The sequence below is a fragment of the Lepus europaeus genome, chromosome 12, assembly GCF_033115175.1.
Source record: "Lepus europaeus isolate LE1 chromosome 12, mLepTim1.pri, whole genome shotgun sequence".
Lineage (NCBI taxonomy): Eukaryota > Metazoa > Chordata > Mammalia > Lagomorpha > Leporidae > Lepus > Lepus europaeus.
This window is the reverse complement of record NC_084838.1, coordinates 98,286,213-98,300,820: the sequence shown is the minus strand read 5'-3', so window position 1 is coordinate 98,300,820 and position 14,608 is coordinate 98,286,213. Positions and strand designations below refer to the sequence as shown.

General features: G+C 44.9%; 1 protein-coding gene across 1 annotated transcript in view; it reads right to left on the bottom strand.

Moving 5' to 3' along the window:
* Positions 1–286: 286 nt before the first annotated feature.
* The window catches only part of AUH (AU RNA binding methylglutaconyl-CoA hydratase), a 168,015-nt gene continuing 153,693 nt past the window's right edge, over positions 287–14,608 (bottom strand). The window contains exons 7-10 of the mRNA XM_062208586.1: positions 10,239–10,426; positions 6,397–6,447; positions 4,963–5,010; positions 287–623 (exon numbers count right to left, since the gene is read on the bottom strand). Of these exons, the coding sequence (XP_062064570.1) occupies positions 546–623; positions 4,963–5,010; positions 6,397–6,447; positions 10,239–10,426 (365 nt within the window). The 3' untranslated portion in view covers positions 287–545. The remainder of the gene's footprint in view (positions 624–4,962; positions 5,011–6,396; positions 6,448–10,238; positions 10,427–14,608) is intronic.

Genomic DNA, 14,608 nt, shown 5'->3' with positions numbered 1-14,608 from the left:
AAATTCCCAAGATTTTATTTTCCACTAATTTTATTTGTATCAGGTAGTTTTTCACTCAGAATATCTATCCAGTTCACTTTGCAGGTTGAGATGTATGTATCTGTTCATATGTATGTAATAACTTAGAAATCTTATTTGGTAAAACTTCACATTTTTGGTATACAGAAATATTTTTATTTTCTTAATGCAGCACAGTAGACATACAATCAATATTATCCCCTAGAATGTGCAATATATAAATTATTCACATTTTAAAAATTAAGAACGGAAAGTTTCATAAGCAGTAAATATTTAAAAATGTGTATCTATTTTTAATTTGTTTTTGACAATATACACTATGAGCTTTATAAATCTGAATGGAGATGAAACAATACACATCAGAATGAAATACACATATGGGTCCATTCCAGACACTTTGTACACCACACGAGTAACTGACTCTTCACTTTGGTCATTGAGACTCCATGTGCTGAGGCATAGAGTGGATCTGAAAGATACTTCCAGAGGTACATTTATTACAGTGGCATTTGCAGAACTTGTTTCTTCTATTCTCCTTTATAGCGAGGGGGCCTTTTCTCTTTAAAAGCAAGAAGTCCTTCAAGTCTGTCTTTCGTTGGAATGGTCTAAGAAAAACAAAATGCATGACATATACCAAAGATGAAAAAAAACAACAGTCAAGTTATCAAGCATTGCGTAAGAAAACTAGAAGCACACTCTAAAGTGTTGAAATCTATATTAGGAAACTAAATTGAACAATCTTATTCCAAATATGCTTTTGCTCTCTATTTCAAATCTACTGAAAAACATGAAAAGATTTTGTTTTTCAGAGCAATTTAAATTTACAAAAAAGATGAGTGGAAAATAGAGTTCCCACACACGGCCTCCTGCCTTGCCATTTCCCCTGTTAGTAACATCTTGCATGTGTGTGGTACATTTGTTACAAGAGATGAACCAATACTGAAACATTATTAACTAAAATCAGTAGTTTCCATTAATGTTCACTCATTGCGGTCTGCGTCCTATGGGTTTCGACAGACAGATCATAACACATGTCCATCATCACAGCATCACACAGAACAGTCTCCCTGCCCAAAATATCTCTTGTGCTCAACTTGTTCATCTCTGCCCCACCACTCAAAACTGTCTCTGTTTTGCCTTTTCCAGAATGTCACTGACTTGGAACCATATGGTGTGCAGTCCTTTTAGAATGAACTCTTCACACACAGCAACGTGCCTTAAAGTTTCCTTCACGTCAGTGCGTGGATTCACAGCTTGTATCTTATCACTGAGTTACTATTCCACTGTATAGGTGTGCCACCATTTAGCCATTCACCTACAGAAGAACATCTTCGTTGCTTCCACGTTTGGGCAATTGTGAATAAAGCTTGGTGTGCAGGGTTTTTGTGTGGCCATGTTTTCAACTCATTTGGCTATGAACACCAAGGAGCTCAATGGCTGGATCACAGGATGAGAGTGTATTTTGCTTTCTAAGAAACTGCCAAACTCTTCCCAAGTGGCGGAACCATTTGACATTCCAGCAGCAACCACGGAGGGTTTCTGGAGCTCCACACCCTCATCAGCACTTGGTGTCTGCAGCCTTTACCTCATTGCTGAACTTGTAGTTTCTCACTGAAATGTTTTTGACATCTTTTCAAATGATTATTTGCTATCTGTACAAGGGTACTACAGAAAGTTAATGGAGAATGGAATTAAAAACCATCCAAAAAGCCAATGCCAAACCCGATGTCACTGCAAATATCTCCTAGCTTCTAAGAGTTTTATAGTTTTTAACTTTACATTTAGATGTATGACCCTTTTTGAGTTAAGTCAAGACTAACCTCTCTCTAAGGACTTGAAGTTGCTACTCTGTCAACTATCAGTTGAGCCTACTGATGTTGAGGCTCTTTTTGGGCTCTCTATTCTGTCTGATTGGTCTCTTTGCCTTTCCTTTCACCACAATGACACTATTTTGATTTCTGTAGATTTACATTAAGTCCTGAAGTCAGGCAGCATCAGTCCTCCAACTTTGTTTTTCTGTACGATTGCATTGGTTGTTCTGATACTCAGAATTTTGACACAAATTTACAATCAGTTTGTCAATATCCACAAAATAACTTGTTGGGATTTTCACTGGGATTGTATTAAATCTGTGTGTCAAAATGGGACTAGCTGACTTTCTACCACAGGGACTCTTCCTATCCATAAACACTGTAATAATAGGTTTCCACTTACTTAGTTCTTGTTGTTGTTTTTTCACCAGAATTTTGTAGTTCTCCTCCTGTAGATCTTGTGCATATTTTGATATATTTACACCTAGGTTTTTGACTTTCTGCATGCTAATGAAAATGGCATCATATTTTTAATTTAAAAATTCAGGGCCTCATTGCTGATATACACGGGAACATCTGATTTTTTTGTATTAACCTTGTATCATGAAATCTTCCTGTACTTGCTTATGAGATTTTTGGTTGACTTTTTTGGGACTTTCTACATAGATGATCATGTCATACGTGAACCAGTTTATTTTTTCCTTCTCAACCTGTGTACCTTAAACTTTTCTTTGTCTTACTGAATTGGCTAGGAATTCCAGTATGCTGTTTTTGAAAAGGCAGTGAGAAGAGACATCCTTGTACTTTGTTCCTAATCATTAAATGTTAGCAGACTTTTGCTAGATGTTCTCATCAAGTTGAAGAAATCCCCCTCTATTCTTAGTTTGGGGAGAGTTTTTATCATGAATGAGTGTGGGAGTTTGTCAGATACTTTTTCTGGATCTATGAACATGATCATGCACTAGTTCTTCTTAAGTCTATTGATATATGATAAGTTGAATAGACTGATTTTCAAATGCTGAACCAGCCTTGCATATGTGGAATAAATCCCACTTGGTCCTGGTATGCAATTCTTTCCCCTGCTGGATTCAGTTTGCTATTATTTTATTCAGAATTTTTGTGTCTATACACTGAAGAGACATCTACTTTGCAATGTCTTTCTCTCTTTTAGGTGTTAGGATAATGAGGGCCTCAAAATGAACTGGGAAGTATTCCTTCTATTTTCTGGAAATTGCAAAGGAGTGGTATTACTATCATTTCTAATTTAAATGTTTGGTCCATTTCATCAGTGAGACTGTGTCTGGTACCCACTGTTTTGAAAGGCTATTAATTGCTGATTTTTTTTTTAAATAAAAATAAGACTATTCAGAATATCTATTTCTCCTCGTGTGAGCTCTGAAAGATGCTGTGCTCTGAGAAAGTGGCTGTTGGGTGGCATTTGGAATGGCAGTTAGGCAGCTGCTTGGAATGTCTGCACCCCAGACTGCAGCGCCCGGTTTGAGTCCCAGTTCCACTTCTGATTCCAGTTTCTGCTAATGCCCTGGAAGGCAGTAGAGGTATGGCTCAACCAGCTGGGTCTCTGCCATCACGTGGGAGACCCAGATTGAGCTCTGCTCCCAGCTTCGGCCTGGCCTAGCCCTAGTCATCACAAGCATTTGGGGCGTAAACCAGCAAATGGGCGTTTTCTCTGCATCTGTTGGTCACTCTTTCTAAAAAATTAAATAATTCAATATAAAAAGAAAAGAAATGGCCCCTTTCATCCAGGTTATTAAATCTGTGGACAAAGAGCTGCTCATAATATGCTTTATTTAATGTTCATGGATCAGATACGACAGCTTCTCTCCTATTTCTGATACTACTATTAGTGATTTTTATTCTTCTCTCCTTTCCCTTGGTTAACTGGGTAAGGTCTGTACATTTCAAAGATCTTTACCAAGCATCAGCCTTTGGTTTTGTTGATTTTTCTCTACTGTTTTCCTATTTTCAATTTCATTTCACTGATTCTTGCTGTAATGTTTATGATTTCTTGCCTTCAGCTTTCTCTGGATTTAATTGCCTCTTCCTTTTTATAGTTTTCCAAGAAACTGGAAGCTTACTGATTTTAGATCTTTCTTCTTTTCTAACGTTTACACTCAGCGCTACAAACTTCTCTCTAAACACTGTTTTTGAAACATCCCACAAATTTTGATTAAGTTGTATTTTCATTTTGATTTAGTTCAAAATACTTGAAAATTCCTTGAGACTTTTTCTTTTGACACATAATATCCCACTTAATCTCCCAATAATGGGGTCTTTCCAGCTATCTTTCTTTTATTGGTGTCTATGTTAATAACACCTCCTGTGCTTTCTGCTCCTTTGACGTGGCTAGGCGGCGGTTTAGGACTGACTGTGCTTTGAGGCTGTCCACTGCTAAACGCTCATAACTGATCTCACTCAGGACACGAGCTCATCCGTGACACACGTGATTTGCACACAGAGACAAGGCACAGGGGAACACCCTGGACACTGCCTCTAACTCACAGCTTCGCCATGCTTCAGGGGAAGCTCACATAGTTTCGAACTTGGGAAAAGTAGGACAAAACTCTTTTGCTATTTTAGATGCCCTAAAACAAAGTTACATCTTTCAGGAAAAAAAGAAAAACACCTCGTTCCTGTATAGAAAGATCTACTAATTTGTATAGAAAGAAAGAAAACGTAATTTCATTAGTGAATTCTCAGTGGGCAAGAGAGAAGGCTAGGAACCAGAAAAGCCAGCGAGTCTCCCACACCCACACCGCGTGGCAGCCTCACACTCCCTGGCTGCCCGGCCACCTCTCCACGCTGCAGCGAAGGCGGGCCTACTCCACGAAAGACAGCAGAAGCCCAGAGGGACAGCTGAGCACAGATTTTATTTAGTTATTCTAAGAGCTTTCGAAATTCTGAAGACCAGTGCCATCCATCAGTCTGTGGAACTGAATTGTTTTAGGAGCTGATAACAACGGAACAGCAGAAACAACGTGAGCCCTCTGTAATGATTCTGGAATGGGCGAGAGGGTAAATCTGCTCACTGGTATCACGTAATTCATTCAAATGATACAGAAGGGAACCACAAGACGCGAGGGTCCCTCGGAGAACCTGCAATGGGCTTACATACCTGAGCATAACAAGCTTCTTCTATGGCCAACCCCGTGATTAAATCAACCTAAGGAGAAAATATGGTTCTTTTTAGAAAAACGTAGCATTTGAAAGTCAACATAAATTCAAATCGAATAACCCTATCTCCCTAAACCAGAACCCTTCCCCATGAAACAGCAGATTGGAAGTCTGACCAGCAGAGGAGACCTGGCTTCCTGGATCAAGTCCTGACCTGATCCCCTGGGAGCTGTGCAACCTGGGGATAGTAATTGAACCTCTCTGCTTCCGAGATGCATTTCTGAACAAGGAGAAGGCTGCAGTTCCTACCAAATGGGGGTACTGTCAGGATGAAACAGGCCTTTAAAAAGCATCGAACTGTCAGTATTGTGAGTGTTAAGTATTCACGTGAACCAACCAAATACTTTGCAAACTTATAAAGCAACATTTACTGCTAACAAACTCAATCTCTCTTTACTATTAGCACAGGAAGATATAGTAGCTTCTGTGTCTGCAAAGAAATATGTTTCTCCAAACTTCCCTAAATTCAACCAGAATTTAACACCTGGAGTTAAGCATTCAAAGGAAATGGGTACCCACGGAGTCTCTCCTGGCTTCCTCCCCACAGCCTGTACTCCTCTGGAGTCGCCTTCCAGGATAACCCCAGGGCCCCCTACAGGGTCACCTTGTTCCTCTGTCTCTCTGCAGAATGTACCCAGGGACGTTAAAGGCGGAAGGAGCTGGACTCGGCTTTGAGCTAGGAGGTCCTCCTTGAAAGTTTTCCGTAATATGATGGTGACGTTGAGAATACACATAACGTCTTCTTCTAAAAACTGCCAGATGGTAAATCTACTACGTCAATGGGTATTTGGTACAGGTGGTGTTTCTGGGGTGGGTATTTGGCACAGCAGTTAAGATGTCACTGGGACACCTACATCCCATACCGGAATGCCGGGGTTTGAGTCTTTGCTCTGCTTCCTGCCAATAGACATCCTGGGAGGCAGAAGGTGACCGTTCAAGTGCTTGGATCCCTGCTACCCCTGTGGGAGGCTCAGACTGAGTTGCACGTGCCTGCCTTCAGCCTGAATCAGACCAGGCTATTATAGGCTTTTGGAGAGTGAACCATGAGATGGGAGAGCTCTGTTTCTCTCCCTCTCTATTTTTGCCTTTTAAATAAAAGATATTAAATTTACAAACATAATAAGCACGCCATAAGCAGCAGGACATTGGTGAAATTATTTAATTCTTTGATTATCACACTAAATCAGCAATAATTATAAGCAGAATGAAATCAATGATGTAGTTAGAAGGAACTTCAATAACTTTCAGTAACAGTGGCATTCAAATAGCTATATTTTAGAAGAAAGAAAAATCAAGTACATATCTGAATGTGGTTCATTTAAATTAAGTCACCATTATCCACTTGAACAACAGATTTAAACATTAAGGAACTTACCTCCATCCCTTGATTAATTGCTAATTTTGCCACTCGCATTGCAACAGGTCCCTAAAATTCAAATTATAAAATACAGATTTTAATTACTATTTACGCAAATAATGCCAAAAACCCAGAAACTTCCACTGCTGGATCCACAACACAGGCAACAATGGCTGTGTGGGATATCAGATGGAACCTCTCTTTACTAAGCCTTTCAAGGTGTTCATTAAACAGTGATTGTAATCACATTAGATTCCACACTATTCCATCATGTAGCAAACTGTAGATTCTGCAAGGTCAGCAGGTCAGTTGAGGGCTTCTCATTCTTCTTCAACGCTCCCTAAGAGTAGGGGAAAGTAAAGGAGGGGCTCTGGCTCAGCCCACACTGGTCAGGGGTCAGGACAGAAGTCTGGGCTGGAGACGAGGCTCTGGAGGTCCAGCGCCGCCCACTTCAGGCACGGGCTCTGTAGCTTTCCTGCATTAGCACTGACAGCTAACCACCACAAATGTGGATTCAGGAAGATGTGTACCCTAGGCAGTGCTCCCACCCCAAAAGCACAGTCTACGTGTCATTCAGGATGTGCACGGGGCATGGAGGGAAGAACTAGACTCCCTCTGCGAGAAGGAAACACTACAGCTTGCTATCAAAGCCAAACACTCACCAACTGCCCCAGAGAAAACCAGCGTCCCCCAGCCGGAATTTGGTTATTTGATCTCATTTTAAATGCCTAAAATATTGTTCATGGGTGAGGAATGTGATTCCAGTGGTGCATTCTGACCCGAATGTTCTTGAATTAAAACACATGGCAATTTCTAAATCACAGGTACAATAAGGGATTCTAACACGATGAATACATGAGCAACACCGTTTTCCCTGGGGGTTTCTGTCATCAGATTCGATCTGTGTAAATTCTCTTCCCGAGTCCTGTGCTCACAGCTCTTCTCCGGAGGCGGTGGTTCTCCCAGGGTAGAGTACTTAAACACCCAGGTGTGATCCTCTAAAGGGACCTGCGTGTGTGGCGCAAGTAGGCACCACGTCTTTCCTGAGAATCAAGCAAGTTCTCAGAGCAGCATGTTTCACTTGCCCATTTTCTTTGCCAACAGAGCCAAAAGAGGTGTTGTCAGACTAGCAGGCACACACGATCCCACCCCCTTGTTAGGATGCACACGTGGGCTCTGCAGGATTCAACAGCCCCTGGTAGACGTCAGGCGGCCAGTCCACAGACTCCACTTTGGATATCAAGGTTTAGGAAAGAAAGAAAAAAGGAAGGAAGGAAGGAAGGAAGGAAGGGAGGGAGGGAGGGAGGGAGGGAAAGAGAACACTGAAAATTTAAAATGCCAATAGAGACAGCACTTGATTTAATTAGTTTCCCCTTTGAAACAAAGTCGATGCCCCTTCTTCTACACGTCATTTTCTAGAGAAATGAAGATATGAACACAGAAATCATGTAGAAATACTAACTTTACAGCAGCTTTCTCATCATTTGGGAGAGTAACTATTCTGTAACAAGTAACAAAGGTAAAAATAAAGAGTTCAGCTGAAGCTTCCCTCAGTGTCTTGTACATGTGGTTTTGCAGTCACACATTTTGGTCATTCAACATCTCCCCTTACACATCTGTTGGGCCTAGAGAAGAATCAACTGTAACAACTACTGTTTTCACTACTGGATGATAGGGGATGGAGGCATGCACAGGGCAGAGGTTGGTGGCTTGGGCTACTGCAGGTGGGACACAGCCGGCCGCCAGGCTGTGCCAGGCTGGTGCGCCTGTTCTCAGGCCACACAACGTGGACAGTGAGTACCCACTGTGAAGGATCATAGGAAGTAAAACCCCCTCTGTGGCACTGTGAAGCAGGGGGCTGAACATACCTGTCAACAGGCCAGGGCAGCTGTGAATATCAGCATCAGAGTTATCCCAGGACCTTTTACAAACACACCTTTACTTCAACTGAGATATGATTTGGTCACTGAGTGTTAAGCTATGGGATTTTACTAAACCAATACTTAGTTAAATTATTACTTCTGATACTGTTCCCTTTAATTAATTCTCACCTCCCTAATATTTTGGAGAGAAACATCAAACATATTGAGACTCTTTTTTTAAAGGCAGTAAAAATATTTTTTTTTATTTGCTCTCCATCAATTCAACAAATACATCTGAACTTGCATTAAGTGTAAGCATAAGGCTGCTTTACCTTATGTAGGCAACAAGTTAAATATGAGCCCTACCCAAAAAACAAAAAGTGCCTAAGTTAATTAAGAAGAACCAGACTGTTACAAATACCAGGAAGTGTGGTTTAGAAACACATTCCACTGGGCTGACACTGTGGCACAGTGGGTAAAGCCGCTGCCTGAGACTGTGACGCCCATATCCCATGGGCACCTGTTTATGTTGCAGCTGCTCCACTTCTGACCCAGCTCCCTGCAAATGGCCTGGAAAAGCAGTGGAAGATGGCTCAAGTGCTTGGGCCCCTGCACCTGCGTGGGAGACCTGGATGAAGCTCCTGGCTCCTGGCTTCAGCCTAGCCCAGCCCTAGTCAATGTGGCAATCTGGGGGGTAAACCAGAAGATGGAAGATCTCTCTCTCTCTCTCTTTCAAATAAATAATCTTTGTTTTAAAAGAGAAAGAAACAAACTCTGCAGTGCAACCCCATCTGCAATATGTTGGAGAGAAACTTCAAAACATTCCTAAAGGAAATCCATGGCCCCCGAATCAGGCTCTGAGTCCTGTTTGCAGGAAGGAACCTGAGCTGGACAGAAAGCTATGTTGACTCCAGAAATGGTTAGGGGAGCCACAAAACTTCAAACTCCATCAGGAACAAGGAGATATCATTAACTGCTTATAGAGCAAAAGAGGCCTCTTCCTCTTACATGAAAACCTTTTAATGTGTGATCTCAGATAAAGCAATCTTTGAAAAATGTATTTGGAAAAGTGACAGAAAGAGAAGCCCTTACAACAGGAGCAGCAGCGCACAGTCAGCACCCTACCGGGGAGGGCGGCCACAGTCAGGTGAGCACACGTGCAGAGGGCCAGGTGTTACAGGTGTTACAGCGTGCACAGAGGAGTCACACGCGAGGGCTCGCAGCACCATAGCAAACACACGAGCAGAGGGACAGTGCGCTCCTCCAGCAGGTTCCCTCCAGTGAAGCCATGCACGGAGGACCGGCTTCCACAGACCAGCCTCCTTTCTCACCACAAGCAGCCCTTTCAGGGAGTTCCACCTGGGGGGGGGGGGGGGTGCAGCGTGGCAGCCCACCCACTGCGTCTCCCTACATCTCAGTGGGGCTTAGCTTAGAGTACCAGCTGGGGAGTGAAGGGAGAGTTTTCAGAATTAAAATTAGGGTTCAATTCCTAATCTAAATTCTGAAAATCTTTTTTTTTTTTTTGACAGGCAGAGTGGACAGTGAGAGAGAGACAGAGAGAAAGGTCTTCCTTTTGCCGTTGGTTCACCCTCCAATGGCCGCCGCGGTAGGCGCGCTGCGGCCGGCGCACTGCGCTGTTCCGATGGCAGGAGCCAGGTGCTTTTCCTGGTCTCCCATGGGGTGCAGGGCCCAAGGACTTGGGCCATCCTCCACTGCACTCCCTGGCCACAGCAGAGAGCTGGCCTGGAAGAGGGGCAACTGGGACAGGATCGGTGCCCCGACCGGGACTAGAACCCGGTGTGCCGGCGCCGCAAGGCGGAGGATTAGCCTGTTGAGCCACGGCGCCGGCCCTAAATTCTGAAAATCTTAATGCTAACCCAACACAGGATTCCTAGTTTTCCAGTTAGCACGCCTCTGCTTATCTGGAACCCAAGCCAAGGACATCTCAGGTGTGTGCCTCACGCCCTGTGTTGCAGTCACGGGGAAGGAATCGAGTACCTGAGGTAGAAACTCTCTCGCCAGGTCCAAGGCCTTCCGGTAGGCAGCATCGCCCTCCTGGTTCTGCTCTAGGACGTGGCTGATCAAGCCCACGGCCTTGGCTTCGTGGCCGTCAAGCACACGGGCGGAGAAGATGAGCTCCTTGGCCAGGGACATTCCGATGGCGCGGGGTAATCTCTGGGTGCCCCCTGGGGTAGAGGAGACAGAAAGGTGAGGACCTCTTTAGTAATTCAGTGTCATATACCTCTTCACCTGTCAAAGAAACCCGGGACGATCACATGTCAAAACTACTAACTGGAAAACTACTTCCAAACGGAACTTCTTAACTCATGTATGAAATCACGCCAAGAAATATGTGAGAATGGTACCGAGAAAGGTTTTGCACTGCAGCTCCCCGCTCTGTAGCTGGGCACTGCTGAGCCCGGCCTGCACCCCCCCGCCCCCAGTCCAGGTCAGTGACAACAGGCCGACAGGGCTGAACACACAGCGCTGCCTCAGGGGGCCAGACTGCAGCTTAGACAGACTTTCTCAGGCCCGCTGACCCCCAATAGCTTCTCCTCATCGAAGCTGCTCTCACACAAACACACCCTCCTTCCGGGGGCTGGGGAAGAAGCCGCTCAGGGAGACAGAACACTGCGTCGGTTCTGACTTCCACTTCGCCCCTTACTACTGTGGGGACTCTGAGAGCTCATTGGCTCTCGGACTCCAGGGGAACACAGCGGTGTAGCAGCATGGTGTAGGATGAACTTAGGTCAGAGTAATCCTGTAGTAATAGATGCCTGTGTGTGGCTGACGTCTGCCTAGCTCACTGGATCCACGTAACATTCACTCCTGAACCTTCTACTAGGGATGAAGCCAGGCTCTCACTACACAGAGACAGACAAAAGCAGCTAACACAGGCCTAGCCTCCATCTCCACCAAGAAGAACAGGAAGTACTTGCAACATTAGGATGTGTGTACAGATTCCTCAAATAGCTGCCAGGCGGCCCGGGGCACACGTGACTCGGAGGCAGAGGAGCAGCTAATGCCAGGTTGCAAGAGAAAAAGCAAACCATAGCCGACCTTCAGCACACGCTCCCTTCATTTAAGGGGGCCCCACCCCCACAGTAGTTACTAACTTAAGAAGGGGATCTAGGATTCCATCCAGTAATCAAACTCCAGCTGGAAGTCGGCAGCAGCTGCGCCTTTTAATTGCAATGTCCTCTGCTTTGCCAGTCTCCACTCCCTCTATTATCCAACACTTGAGCTGGATGGCTTTGATAACTTTTGTTTCCTTGAACAGGAAAGGGAAATCACTCTCTACTCACATCACTATGGAAAGTGTGTGTGTGTACAGAAGAGCATGAGTTTCAAGGCACACTTTCCTTCTGCAATGACACTCTGACAGATGCCTGACGTGGACGCACAGAGACTAAGACACTATTACCAAGCAAACCATATTAAGAACCAGGACCAGTATTTAGAAAATAAGGGTGATAAAAAGAAAAACAAAATGTCAATGAATTGGAAAAGGACTTCTATTTCCTTTTTTTTTTTTTTAAGATTTATTTATTTATTTGAAAGAGTTACACAGAAAGAGGTGAGGCAAAGAGAGAGAGAGAGAGAGGTCTTCCACCTCCTGGTTCACTCCCCAGATGACTGCAACAGCTGTAGTTGCGCCAATCCGAAGCCAGGAGCCAGGAGCTTCTTCCAGGTCTCCCATGTGAGTGAAGGGGCCCAAACACTTGGGCCATCTTCTACTGCTTTCCCAGGCCATAGCAGAGAGCTGGATGGGAAGTGGAGCAGCCGGGACTAGAACCGGCACCCATATGTGATGCGGGCACTTCAGGCCAGGGTGTTAACCCACTGCGCCACAGTGCCGGCCCCAAGGACTTATATTTCCAAAAGCGTGTTTTCAGAGATAAAGGAATGAATGTTACTTCTGGACAATGGAGTTATCATTAGGGATTTAAGTTGCCCAATTAGAGACAGAGAGACTGAGTGTTTACTTGATATGGCAGAAAACGGGTCTGAAAGGAAGGAGCCACTGAGATTGAAATTGTCCCGTAAATGACACGACGACGCTGCTCAGAGTGGTGAGGACAGGCAGGACCCGCTGAGAACTCAGGGGACGGGGCACGCTGTGCGGCAGGCCCCAGTCACGTATGGATTCTGGTGGCAGCCAACGAGCACAGACCCAGGAATGCCAGGGCACGTGCCACAAAGTGTGGCGAATGCAATTCAAAGGTACATTTACTTGAGTGCGAAGAAGTTTTACAATCCACACGTGGTTTCTTCATAACACACATTTTCCACGAGCGATCTGAAGCCCCCACACATGACCCAGATAACTACGCTTACTAATGGAGCTGATGAGAACTTTGAGAAAACTGACTTCATCTTTGCGTTCCGTGAAAGGCTTAATGCAGACTGGTCAAACCAATAGAGGCGACCTTCGTTATTAACAACTCTTGCACCTTTTATTGAGCTGACACTCAACATTTTCCAAATCCATGAAATTTATTCTATTTATCCTATCATTCTTTTTATAGTATCAATCTCCACAAACTAGGATTTTGGGGAAAAAAAAAAACCTTAACAAAGTAACATCCTGTAGGTAGAAACCAACACTATGAAACAGATCTACTCCGTTAAGCGAATTGCTTGCAGCTCACTGTTCCTAAACAGGATCCCGCACAAGTCTGCTGAGGGACCTGGTGTGGAAGTCACAGGCACAGAGCTGGAGAGAGCTTTCTAACCCATTGAACAGGGCACGTCATACAGGCTCAGCACCTAGCACTGCATCCCAGCCTTGGCCTTTCAGTGCCGCCACACGTCATCCACTCCAGGTACCTTCCGCAAGTGCGGTCACACAGACCTTGTCTGTTTATAACTGGTTAATTTTACTTAGGACCGTGGCCTCCAGGTTTACTCACAATGCAGCAGCTGTCAGAAATGCATTCCTTTCTAAGACTGAGTGATATCCCATTACACACACACACATACACACACACCACATCTTGTTGATCTATTCATCTCCCACCCTTTGGCTCTTGGGTATGATGCTGCTGTGAGTGTGAATGCACAAATACCTCCATGTGCAGCAATCAAAGACTAAAGACTGACGGCCTACGCTCTCTTTTTACTTCTATGGAACTAAGGGTAACTCAACTGCCCCCGACCATCCTCAGGCATACAAAATCTATCGTTTCAAATTTTATTTTTTTATCTTTTTCAGTAATGACAAAGCGAGCAAAGGTTTTACAGATATAAGTTAATAGCGCAATATGACACAAAAAACTAAACATGACTCACAGGGAATCCAGGATTCTAACATATATCACAGGAATAGCTATCCTAAAGAGAAAACTTTTTTTTTTTTTAATTTTTTGACAGGCAGAGTGGACAGTGAGCGAGAGAGAGAGAAAGGTCTTCCTTTTGCCGTTGGTTCACCCTCCAATGGCCGCCGCGGCTGGCACACTGCGGCCGGCGCACCGCGCTGTTCCGATGGCAGGAGCCAGGTGCTTCTCCTGGTCTCCCATGGGGTGCAGGGCCCAAGCACTTGGGCCATCCTCCACTGCACTCCCTGGCCACAGCAGAGAGCTGGCCTGGAAGAGGGGCAACCGGGACAGGATTGGTGCCCCGACCGGAACTAGAACCCGGTGTGCCGGCGCCGCAAGGTGGAGGATTAGCCTAGTGAGCCGCGGCACCGGCCCTAAAGAGAAAACTTTTAACACCAACATTTCTGCTCCACTTTAAAAGTAACTTCGCCAGAGGCACGCCAGATTCTGTGGTCCTATGGGCCTAAGAGGGTCTGGGGTTTCCTCTGGGGAACAGGAAGCCACTGGGAAGAGAGCATCCTCTGACAAGCAGTGGAGTACACTGTCATTCCCTAAGGAAGCCTCCTGACCTCCCTCCTCCTACTGCACGCAGCTTGGACAGGAGAGGGTCCTGCAGCTGCGACCCAGGGGTGCAGAGGCTCCTCTCTGATGTGACACCGCTGGACAGGCAGGCGCCCACGTCAGGTCTGACCGACTACATGCAATTTCCCAGCATGGAGGGCCCTGAATGGGTCCTGCTGGGCTCAGGGCAATGTAAGGGCAGTGACAAGCAGGCTGTCTAGGACCCCGGGCTCCAGTGTGTCACCTAGGTGTTATTAAACATGAGTGACACAGTCACATAATGAGTAATTTTCCTATGTCTTGATAAAACAGATTATCTTTTTTTTTTTTAATAATAGCATTAATTATTTATTGGTGATGCAACCTAGTAAGTGCTAGGCACTGTCCCAGGTGCTGAACACAGTGGCGTACCAGACAGACCACCTTGCAGGCTGGAGGGAAGAAAACAACTAGGAAACAAGAGAGCAAACTGTGAGGAGTGCTTTGGAG